Genomic DNA, 12,479 nt, shown 5'->3' with positions numbered 1-12,479 from the left:
TTTACTGATAAAACCACTAAGTTTTTTTGCTGTTAATGTGTATTTTACTGATATATTTACTTGGGTTTTTTTTTGGTAGTTAACATTAAGATACAGTCTAAGATTAAATTTTTTTGGATTCAAATAAATTTGTCAAACTTTCATAGAATTTTATTTATCTTTGGAAGAAGCTTTTTTTTTAAATTAAGAAATAATAAAAATTATATAGATTTTTTATTTTAGTTTTTTTATGTAGTTAACAATTACATACAGTCTTGTATTACCCTTTGTATTTTAGACATCACTTTCAAGTGACTTTGTTAAACTTTCATGGAATGTTTTGAAACTTGGAAATAAGCATTTTCATTACCAAGAAATAGCATCTGTAGAAAATGTTTTAATACCTTAGTATTTTTTCTGTATTTCTACTGAAAAATAGACTTAGTTTTGGTGAATCAATATTACACTTGTACACTGACAACAGCCATCCCAAGTCAGACACAGTGTTCTCTGGAACCCTTTACAAAATGTATTACAATAGGTATAATAAAGATCCCATGGTTCACTTACACACAAGCAAACTTATCTTTAATGTGTCAAGTACATAAATTAAATGAAACAAATATATTTTAGATTACTGTGTTTACAATGGTGTTCAGTACAAGACTGGACAGAAATGGCAAGATGGCTGTAAATACAACTGTGTGTGTGAAAATGGTATGACTGGATTTTACTCATGCAAAGAAAGGTGTGTACACTAGGTGGAAATTAATTAGGAAATATACATTTGCAACTAACCATCAAAAGCCTCTAGGATAACCTTGTTAACTGTTACGACCAAAACCATACATATGTGAACCTATTTTTCAACTGGTGATACTAATTTGAATTTTATCAAAAGCTACTCAAAGAATGTTCAATTAACTCAAGAAATTCAACTTCTGTCCAAGTATTTACTAAAAAAGGACATCTGATATAGAAATAAGGAAATATAAAAATGGGGAGATGTGGTATGATTGCCAATGAGACAACTGTCCACCAGAGTTAAAATGAAGTGGTAGTAAGCAATTATAGGCTACCAGAGCCAATTACAACTTTTAATAATGATTTTCCCACAATGCAACACCATTTATGACTATTTCAACTGTTTTATGTTTTGAAGCACACTTAGATTTCCACTAGAGCAATTTTGGACATTTGTCCCTTATGTTAAAGTTTTAGTTTAAGGTAGTTCACCATGAAGATGTGGTCACATCAACTTCAAAGTTAGTACAGACATTCATTCTGATTTGAACTTTGAAAAATGTACGCCAAAATAAGGTTTGACCCTGATTTTACTGAACATACCCATGTGATAGTGTGAGATGGTCATTGTGTCCTATCCAACACCTATTCTTGTTTAGTTTTGAAAGAAGAGTACACTTTTCTGTGAAGCATTTAATTAAGTCTCACACACTATTTCGTATTTGAAATTGGTCATGATTTTTGTTTCAGATGTCCATCTTTCCCAGCAGCTTTGCCGCCAACCTGCTCATTGACACAAGATCCTAGCGATTTCTGTTGTAAAACTGTTGTGTGTGGCCAGAAGACAACACCATCTGTTCCCTTCATCCCACCAACCTTAGTACCAACATACAATCCACTAGAACCAAAGACAACACCTCAGCCATATACAACAAAATATCCTGGACAAAAAATAACCTTTACACCTGCACCAACACCACCAGGTAAAAATTAAATGTTAACTGTAAGTCTGTTGGCAAAGATTTAACAATATTTTTTGCATAGATATTATAATAGTTTTTAAGCAATAGTGGACTACTGTCACCGACACATTGTCTGATCAGCCTAATACTGTATCCAGGAAATTACTATGTCCAAACTATTTCTAATAAACACTTTTTTCAATTCTTCTGTATTGACAAGTTGCAGTCATACAATGTGGATTCATTTATTTTCGTGGATATCAAATTTCATGGATTGAGGAAAAATTTGGACTTCGATCGATGAACATTTAGATTTGTGGCTAACCTTCATTCACCAAATCAACAAAAAATGGTATCCCATGAATAACAATGAATTCACAGTAGTGCTCTGCTAATCATAGTGCTTTATTTAGAGAAATCATCCTTTTTAACTCTCACATGAAAAGATGGGAGACATTTTTTGTGTGTCTATAACAAATTTTACTCACAATTTTATTTTCAGCTTTCTGCGTATACTATGGTGTTCCATACAAACAGGGACAGACATGGGACCAGGGATGTGAGAAGAGATGTCGATGTGACGATGCTACAAATAATTATTACACATGTTTTGACAGGTACTTAATATATCAGAGAAGCTTTATCATTTTTTAAAAAAGAAAGATTACATCTTGGGGATACATTATTTGTAAGGGGTATTTGTTTTTTAAAAGTCAACAAATTGGTTTAATAGACTTGTGAAAATAAAGCATCTAATTAACATGGATCAAAATTCTTAAAGCAGACGACATCTCCTTCATATAGTGGGACAATTTTTATAAAATTTTGTAGTTTCATTTGGTTGAATTGGCATGTTTTATTAAATGCAGAGTAGAAACTTAGATAATAAGACTATTGTTTAACGAAAGTGTTGGCTGTATCCCCTTTAAGTGATAATGTTTTTGAAATACAAAATGATATCAAAGAAATGTTTAGAAAACAAATTCGGATTTAGGACCTATAGTTTTTTATGAAACAACTATATGTTTGATAGTAATTTTTTCTATGAATTTTGCCAGCTAGAAATGTGTAATGTCTGTAAACATTTATTGTGATAAGAATAAAATTGTTTAATGAAACTAATGTCTGTTGTTTAAAGAATAAAAATCAAAATTGTTTTTAAGACTTGTGCCTATTATGAATAATAATGCAATACCCTAAATGAACAATTCTTAGAAGTTTGTCTTGGACAAGGACTTGATACTTGAATAGAATGAATAATTCCCCCCTTTGTATACATTATTGAAAATTTTCAGATGTCCAACATTCCCCAACCTTCCTCCAGGCTGTTCTAAAACAACTGATCCAAATGATGTCTGCTGTCAGATTCCAGTTTGCCCAACTGCAGCACCAACACCACAGCCAACTCCTTATACAGGAGTTCCAACTCCTTCTCCAAGCCCAACACCTTACCATGGTCCTCCAACACCAGAACCAACACCTTACCAAGGTCCTGCCACACCAAAACCAACACCATATACAGGAACACCAACTATGTCACCAAACCCAACAACTTCCAGATATCCAGTACCAACATTACCAAACGGTGTCATCCAAGGTGGTCGACCAACTCCAAATCCATACAGCCAATATACTCCAGCACCATCTAGTGAGTATATAAACAACTTGTACATCATCTTGTTTCAAATCAACCATGTGAGCTTTGCTGTTCATTCGACATCCAATTAAGAGATAACTGTATTGTATTTGAAGCTTTGCGGACGTCCATCGGTAGTTTTACTGTAGCAAATTTAGGTAAACTGATATTTGCGACAGTAAAACTACCGAAGGACGTCCGCAAAGCTTCAAATACAATACAGTTATCTCAGAAGAAACAAATCATTCAATTTTAATCATTATTACATCATAAAATTTTCATTAAACGTAAATTCCACGAAATGATGTTATCTTATTTGGCCCCTAAACTAGGTGACGTCATAGGTATGCTTCCCACGTCAAACGTAAACACCGGGCTTTTTCCGGCTTCTTGTCTGCCTCAAAATGTAATAAAATTTGATAAAAAGAAGATTTCTAGTTGCAAATTGTAAGTTTTTTTGCTTATTATTTGAGAAATTACATGTCAATACATTCCAGAATTCAAAATTTACAGACAGAGAGATAGAGAATTTTACGCTTATTGTCATCCAATCGAAACCATTGATACAAAATAATTGCATTAGAATATCTATTTAAAGTGTTTTGATTGGAGGTAGTAAATATTTGCCTGCAAAGTTCTTTTAACGTCCAATTCTGTGATGATTAGTAGATGTTTCGATAAAAGCAATTATACAATGGCGATGAACATTTCCTGATTAATAGCATTATGTATTAATACATATACACTTAAGACAAATGATACTTTAGGGTTTACTGTTATACAGTATTATAAATTATGGGATATTAATTTTTATGGATTTGTTTTCTTTGTTATACAGGTGAACAACAAACTTAAATGTTCAACAAAATACAAATTGTCTAAAGGATTTTTTGTAGAATTTATTGCAAAAAAAAATAAATTTTCAAAAGTACCCAATTTTTCTACAATCCATGAAAATTTGGACTATTGAAAGTAGCCTTTGTTAGTCTTTGTTAGTCTTGTATCATTTTTAATTTTAGTTTCTTGTGTATAATTTGGAGTTTAGTATGACGTCCATTATCACTGAACTAGTATACATATTTGTTTAGGGGCCAGCTGAAGGACGCCTCCGGGTGCGGGAGTTTCTCGCTGCATTGAAGACCCATTGGTGGCCTTTGGCTGTTGTCTGCTCTATGGTCGGGTTGTTGTCTCTTTGACACATTGCCTATTTCCATTCTCAATTTTACAGTTTATACCTTGAATAACAAATCATGGTTTTATGTTTTTGTGGACTAATATATCATGGTTTCATGTTTTTGTGGAGTTATATATCATGGTTTCATGTTTTTGTGGACTAATATATCATGGTTTCATGTTTTTGTGGACTAATATATCATGGTTTTATGTTTTTGTGGACTTACATATTATGGTTTCATGTTTTTGTGTTGAACCTAAGGGATAGTAGTGTATATTTGTATGTGTAAGTTATTTTTTTTTTTGCAGAATACTGTGAATACAAAGGAGTGCGGTATTCCACTGAACAGAGATGGCGGGATGGCTGTGATTACAACTGTGTTTGTGTTGATGGAATGTCTGGTCTTTATCAGTGTACTCAAAGGTAATGTTGATGAATGTCATGTGTAAATTATGGTTTACTTGCAGCAGAATTAATGATGTACTGTAAGTTCAGAAATTATTGGGAGGTTTTTATTAATGTGAATAATGTGACTCCTTGAGTATCGCAATAATAAGAACTCACATTTTGATATCTTGTACATACATCCGAATGTAGCTTTTCCTAAAATCGCAATAATTAAATTTGCATTTTTGTTCATTCTTCAAAAATCGCAATTATAAATGCACGCAATAATTTCTGATTTTACAGTATTTATTGATCAGTTTTCTTAGCAAAGGGTTAATCCTTTCAGATTATAACAAGAGCTCCGAAAAAAAAAGTTAAAGCTGTTGAAATCAGAACTCCTCTCATTGAACCTGTTGCTTACTGTGGATTCATTTATTTTTGTGGGTACCAGTTTTCGGGGATAAAGGAAAACTTGCGTTTTTGTGGATATTTAATTTTGCAGTTTTAACATAAAAACTGCATACAAGCTTATAGGAAATTTGAACTTCGTTGAACATTTAAATTCGTGGTACCCCTATACCCACGAAATCCACAAAAATTGGTATCCCACGAATAATAGTGAATCCACAGCATATGCCGATTTCAACTGTATTAGTTACTGTAAATTCAGAAATTATTGCGTGCATTTATTATTGCGATTGTTGAAGAATGGACAAAAATGCGAGTTTAATTATTGCGATATCAGGAAAATCTGCATATGGATATATGTATCTGATATTATAATGCGAGTTCTTATTATTGCGATACTCACCCAAACGCATTATTCGCATTAATAAAAACCTCACAATAATTTCTGAATTTACAGTATTGCAGCCTAATATTCCACTCATTTTTTCTTAGAATTATGTAGTGAACCAATTGATTTTTTTTTATCATTTGGTTTGTTACTGAAATCAAGACTATCAAAGAAGCTAGTTTGATTGGGTAACCACATTCCATAAGATATTTTTTGTTTTTAAAAAATTATGTTTGTTTGGCAAATGTATTATTATTTAAAAGATAACTAAGTAGATAATGCTATTTTGAACCAATACAATTTGACAGATTAAAAGGAGCAAATTGGAACTTTTTTGATGGTGAAAATTTAGGATAGTTTTATCCTTCAGGCCTGTAGCCAGAATGTCCCTGAGGGTGGGGGGGGGGGGGTCTTTGGGGTAATGATGCTCTGAATTTAATAGTCAAACTTCAATATGAAACTCATCTATAGTAGTCTTTGATAGTACTTTTGTTTTCATAGGGGTTAGGTGGAACCCCACGGGGGGGGGGGGGTCTATTCCTATATGAAGGTATATACATATGTGCCGCTGGAATGGGTGGGTCCTTTTTTTGATACATCAAATATATCAATGGGGTGCAATTTTACCAAGGAAATATATCAATAGGTAGTAATTGACCAATTGTGATATATCAATGGGTCATAATTTTTCAGTTTGTTTGCAACGATCTTCACTGAATGGGTTATGATTTCGCTGTGAAATATATGTATAGGTAGGGATTTCACAAATATTAAATAAATGAATGGGGGTGTTTTTTAAATACCAGCTGCACAACTGTACGCAAAATCCCATGTTGAGACCCCCCTTGTGGAACCCCCAAATGAACCCCTGAATCCTCAGTCCTTTCTGGACACAAGGAAGTATTTAACAAGACCATTTTTTGTTTTCAGATGTCCAAAATTCCCACAACTACCAGCAGGCTGCACCATGGTAACTGACCAGAACGATCCATGTTGTCGGGTACCAGATTGTCCAAAAACACCTGCTCCAACATATGTTCCAATACCTGGTGGTAACTCTAATCCTTCACCAACAGGGGGAGTAACTCCAACACCACAGACTTATCCATTCCTGCCAAATCCTAAAGGTATGATATATCATACATAAATACCAAATATACTAAGTAAAAAAGTTTAGCAACATATTTTAATGACAAAACTTTAAATTCAGATTTTCCAAAGTTGTGGAAGCACCTTTTTAATAATTTTTGGTGGGGTAATCATTACTTTTTATGGTTTATATTCTATGTAACCGTAATCTTTTTATTGATTGTGTTTAGAAGAAGATTTAAAATAGTAAATATTCATTGCTAAACTTTTTTTATTCAGTATATGTTATAAAAGATCATCAAAATCCCTATAAGCACTGGCTAACTATATTTCAACCATGTTTTGTGTGAGTACACACAACATAGAGGTCAGTATTTTTTATAGAAAGTTTATGTATAGTTTTGGTTCCAGTGCAGTAATTAAGACTGCCATCCCTTAAAATGTGTACCCAATTATTCTGTGTTGTGAACATATCCATGATTATGTCAAGATAAGTTATATATTTTGTGTTTTTTAACGCTCACTCTCATTGGGATACTATGGATTCATCATGATTTGTTGGATACCAATTTTCGTTGATTTCCTGGGTATACGGAAACCACAAATTTAAATGCTCAACAAAGTATGCATTTTCTATTGTCTTGTATACAAACTTTGGCAAAACCACAAATTCAAATTTCCATGAAAATACCATTTCCCCTGATTCATGAAAATTGGTACTTGCGAAAATAAATGAATCCACGGTATATACACCACATCCCCCTTTATTTGTATCTTATAGCATATCCATATGTTAAATTTTCCATTTATAACTTTTGTAGAAGTATGTGTATACCAGGGTAAAACATACACACAAGGACAGACATGGTATGATGGCTGTGACATGAAATGTGTTTGTGTCAATCAAAAAACAGGTGTATACAGTTGCTCTCAGAGGTAGGCTTTTTTTCATGAAAACTAATGGCTTGTAAATTGCTTAAGGCCTTGACTAGGAGAAATAATTCTTAAAATTCATAATGAGTCTGTAATAGTCAGTTTATCTTGCTTTTTTAGCATTTGATCCTGGCCCAACCTCCTCTTCCTCTTTGCGTCAGTAAGACTAGGTGTGATAAAATCCACGTGACAATTTTCAAGGGCTGAACCGCACTGATTTACTGTGTATGTGTCACATGGACATTTCTTGCCAGATTTTTATTAAACTTATATCAAAGGTTTAATGGCAATTGATTATTGTTTAAAGAGTTAGAAATATTAATTATATGGAAATTTTCATTGTAAGTACTTTGAAGCCTACATTCCTTTTAAAATATTTACCAAAAAGTTTTAAAGAACTAAAAAAAAAAAAACCCAAAAGTTGACAGATAAATATAATCAAAGCAGGGGACATTGGAAATCTGTTCTTTTAATTTGTTTAAACTAAAAACTTGTCTTTCTTTCAGATGTCCACAGTATGATCAGAATCCTAACTGCATTTTGATTCCTGATCCCTCAGATCCACAGTGTTGCAAAAAACCACAATGTCCATCCCAGAACACAAACCCACCTGTAATTGTTGGAACAAATCCACCTGTATACATAAGTTTTGGCCCAGGTGGTTCATTTACAGGTGGAACCAGACCAACAGCCACACCTCCTCCTAGTAAGTAATGAGCAAATAGTTAGATGCAGTTTCAACTCAAGATATCCTTTAGTTTTACCGTTTTATCAAATACTTACATGCAATTTGAACTCGAGTTATCCTTTAGTTTGATCAAACTCAAGTTATGTTTTAGTTTGATCAACCTCGAGTTATCTTTTAGTTTGATCATTTAACACAACTTCTGAGTTTGTCAGCCATTGCATCGAAGACCAGTAAATTTTTCAGTTCACACAAGATGATTCTGTCAAAATCACTCCTGCACATTCAGGTTTTGAATGAATCACAATCTTGATTTTTTTTTTTTTTTTTTATATTTTTGAAAATTCTATTACAGATTGAATAGTATTGGTTGATTGATAGAGTGATTGATTGTTGTTTGCTTAATGTTCCATTGAAAACGTAGAACTGCTCTTTTTATGCTTTCTGCAAAAGTAGAATTGTCTTTCAATATGGGCATTTTATGTTTAAAAGATACTCCCACAGTGTAATTTTAAATTTACCTCATAGTTAAATGTTATGATATGCTTTGTAGAAGTGTGTATTTACAATGGTAAATCTTACACACAAGGACAAAGATGGCAGGATGGCTGTAAATACACATGTGAATGTGTTAATGCAGATATAGGAATGCATAAATGTATTCAGAGGTAAGTTAGTGCTTAAAAAGAAATAATGTGGAATGATTTATTTAATTTTTGCTTTTGTAAAATCATATTCTATTAATTCAGAAATCGATGCAGAGATTGTATTGGGGAAAATTTTCTACAGAGTATAAATAACATTAAAAAAAAAACAATTGCTTTTCATTTAAACTAAAGATTGGGTGGATCCTGTCTGTGGTAAACGAAAAATATAATTTTCTCTAATTGTCTTGCATTACATTTCAAATTATGTGTATGCATATTAATTGAGTTTAAACAATAAGTATTTTTGTTTTTATTGATATTTATTTCATTTTTGGTACAAGTTTATAAATGTTAGAATTGATTGAAATAAATGTATACAGTATTTTTCATTTTTTTATATTGATGTCTTTATTGGTTTTATCCCTCATTCTCTACATTGAATATTTTTACCAACTTCTACTTAGTCATACTTAGATAAACACAGATCTATTTCATTTTTTAGATGTGCTGATTTGAGCAAGATCCCACCAACGTGTACTCTGAAGTATAATCCTCAGGACCCATGTTGTCCATTACCAAACTGCCCTCAGATATATGTAACACCCATTCCTGGAACCAACAGAACCATCCAACCACCAACATACAATCCTAACATGCCACAGCCTAGTAAGTACCAAATATCTGACAACCAACCTATATATATCTTACATGCCACAACCTAGTAACTATACATTAATCCTAATATGTCACATATAGTAAGTTCCAATAACCTAGCCATCAACAATCATTTAAAACATGCTGATCTAGTTTCTGCAAACAATCAAAAGACTAACCACTAGTCCTATCACACATCCATGTAAATACCAATATATGGTTTGACACAAGTAACAACAAACAAGTAATACCAAACCATCTGCCAATTGTTTATCCTAACAAGCCTGAACTCATTAGTTCAAAAAATCAAACCACTTACCATCACTTCTTGCATGCTATGTACAAATAGTTACTCATCAATTTTTTTATTCTAACTATAGCATGACTCAACATTAAGCACAACCATCAACCTTAAATCACCAAAATAGTCCCAAGAATATGCCATTAGGCATAGGCCTTGAATGTTCCAAAACAGTATATTATAAATTGAAAAGGAACATCTAATTGCCAACTCTTAGACGGTGCAATTCCTCATTAATAGACGAGTATTATCATATCTGCAATAATACTTCCATGAATATGTCATTAAAACTACCAAAATCCTCACTGCAAGAAAATTGGTTCAAGTTGTTTATTAAAATCAGATGAACAAATTTTGACAACTCAAACATGTTTTTCTGCATAAATGATACAAAAATGTATTTCATGGATGTATATGGAAGGAAACAAAAAGTGTTTATTTTTACAATTCTTTACAGAATATTGTGTATATAATGGTATACCATATACACAAGGACAAACATTCAATGTCGGTTGTGAAAAGAAATGTCGCTGTGATGATGCTTCTATGGGTCTGATTAACTGTGATGACAGGTAAGTTACCCTTATTCTAAGCCGATTTATACCTTCCCTGACATTTTGATTATTTTTTATAATCAAGATGAGGTTCTTTTCATCTCAGTTCATCATTGGTCAAAATTCAATTATGGAGTCAAATTTTCCTGCTTTTCTGAAATTTCACATTGAAAGAACACACTGTTTTGTAGAACATTGAAAAAGAAAGATAAAGTTAGTCAACAGATAGTATAAAAATCAATACAGAAACACATTTCACCACCAAATCTTATGCAATACAATATTTTTCCACTTTTGACAGTTAAATGAATATTCAAAATGCTCAGCAAGCCTCATGTTTTAAATTAAAAAAATTAACTGTCTCCTCCAAATTATTCTCCACATACAGATAACTTGCATTACATGCTGTTTTTTTATTTCTGTTGTAGATGCCCTACTTATCCAGCACTACAAGATGGTTGTCAGCTTTTGACTGATCCAAATGACCAGTGTTGCCAGGCTCCATTATGTGTTGGCAAAAACCCCAATAATCCATACCAAGTTATTACAGCTCCTACGGGATCATTTACTGGAGGCAATAAACCACCAGTCGGACCAAATGGTCAAGTTCCACAGACATCAAATGGAAGTAAGGAAGAAGTTTATTTTCTACTTTTTGATATCGGTCTTTCTTTTTGTATCCATCTCCAAACTTGTCCCCCCCCCCCCCCCCCCCCCCCCCCCCAAAAAAAAAAAAGAAGAAAAAACACAGCAACAAAAAAGAAAAACATCAGCTCGTATTATTTTACTATAATTTTATCAAATTAAATAGTATTAAAGCAAACTATGAATGAATAAATGTATAAATGTATAACACCCACACAAAAGCAGTTAATCTTTATTTTGTTTGACATTTAGGACCTTACCTACATGTCTATTCACCATTGCAAAATCTATGGGACTATGATTAATTTTGTTGTGAAAAAAGATGACCTCATTGGTCATATATTTCAGTAATTACAATTTCAATGTTTATTTTAATTCATACCACTGGTTGCAATGAAAAACTGATTTCCCATTAAATAAAAACCGATAATTTCACATGTGAAATAAATCCTATAATTTTACTCATCTGATCATGATATCATGCAAGTTCCTTGCAGTTTTAACTTTATTTCGATCAATGAAAGTCCATGGTCAATGTAAAAGAAGAGTAATGTTTATTTTGATATCTTTGACAATGTTTTTTTACAGAGGCATGTGTCTACAATGGACAGTCATACAGACAAGGACAAAAATGGAAAGACAGCTGTTTATTTGAATGTGAATGTTTTGATGAATCGACTGGACGTTACAGATGTTCTGAAATGTGAGTTTAAATCTTATTCATGGGAGTAATAAATTCTGTTTTTCCTCTTTGAAAATTCTTAAAATGAAAAAAAAAAAAAAAAGGCAAAAAAATGTTCTAACAATGTTACAGAAATCATGGATAACAGAGTACTCAGCCAAAATTAAAGATCAGAATCATGCACTTTTAAAAGGATATTGAGAGTTTGTTTCTTATGCCCAAAAATTGACAAAAGGTAAAAAAGAACAAACAAATACCATTCCAAAAAAAATACATGTAAATCCAAAGATTGAGCAAATCGAACCCAATCTAACACAGGGTGTTAACTACTGAATAAGATATCACAGCTAGAAATATTGTCTTACGTGAGAACCTCATGCAAACATGTCCTTAAAAGTCTTTTATTTTATAAATTTTGAAATTAAGAAAATAAGCGGGTTTTCTTCTTTTCAGATGTCCAAAATTCCCACAAGTTCCTTCTTACTGTACCCTTGTACAAGATCCAAAAAATACTTGCTGCCAGACAGTTTACTGTCCAGTACAACCAACTCCAGGTCCAAGTCAACAACCACCAAGTCCAGGAACATATATTACCCCAAAACCAACACGTA

At 32.5% G+C, this 12,479-nt stretch overlaps 1 protein-coding gene across 1 annotated transcript in view; it reads left to right on the top strand.

Annotated features, from left to right (window-relative positions):
- LOC127702007 (uncharacterized) overlaps positions 1-12,479 on the top strand; it is a 90,194-nt gene that overhangs the window by 49,078 nt on the left and 28,637 nt on the right. Inside the window, exons 39-52 of the mRNA XM_052205985.1 lie at positions 613-727; positions 1,474-1,706; positions 2,188-2,302; positions 2,981-3,333; positions 4,804-4,918; positions 6,609-6,805; positions 7,589-7,703; positions 8,207-8,406; positions 8,939-9,053; positions 9,535-9,698; positions 10,445-10,559; positions 10,970-11,169; positions 11,775-11,889; positions 12,322-12,476. Coding sequence (XP_052061945.1) covers positions 613-727; positions 1,474-1,706; positions 2,188-2,302; positions 2,981-3,333; positions 4,804-4,918; positions 6,609-6,805; positions 7,589-7,703; positions 8,207-8,406; positions 8,939-9,053; positions 9,535-9,698; positions 10,445-10,559; positions 10,970-11,169; positions 11,775-11,889; positions 12,322-12,476 — 2,307 coding nt within the window. The remainder of the gene's footprint in view (positions 1-612; positions 728-1,473; positions 1,707-2,187; positions 2,303-2,980; positions 3,334-4,803; positions 4,919-6,608; positions 6,806-7,588; positions 7,704-8,206; positions 8,407-8,938; positions 9,054-9,534; positions 9,699-10,444; positions 10,560-10,969; positions 11,170-11,774; positions 11,890-12,321; positions 12,477-12,479) is intronic.

The sequence above is a fragment of the Mytilus californianus genome, unplaced genomic scaffold (genome assembly GCF_021869535.1).
Source record: "Mytilus californianus isolate M0D057914Y unplaced genomic scaffold, xbMytCali1.0.p SCAF_5, whole genome shotgun sequence".
In the NCBI taxonomy this organism is placed as follows: domain Eukaryota; kingdom Metazoa; phylum Mollusca; class Bivalvia; order Mytilida; family Mytilidae; genus Mytilus; species Mytilus californianus.
This window is presented reverse-complemented; position numbering and strand designations above follow the sequence as displayed.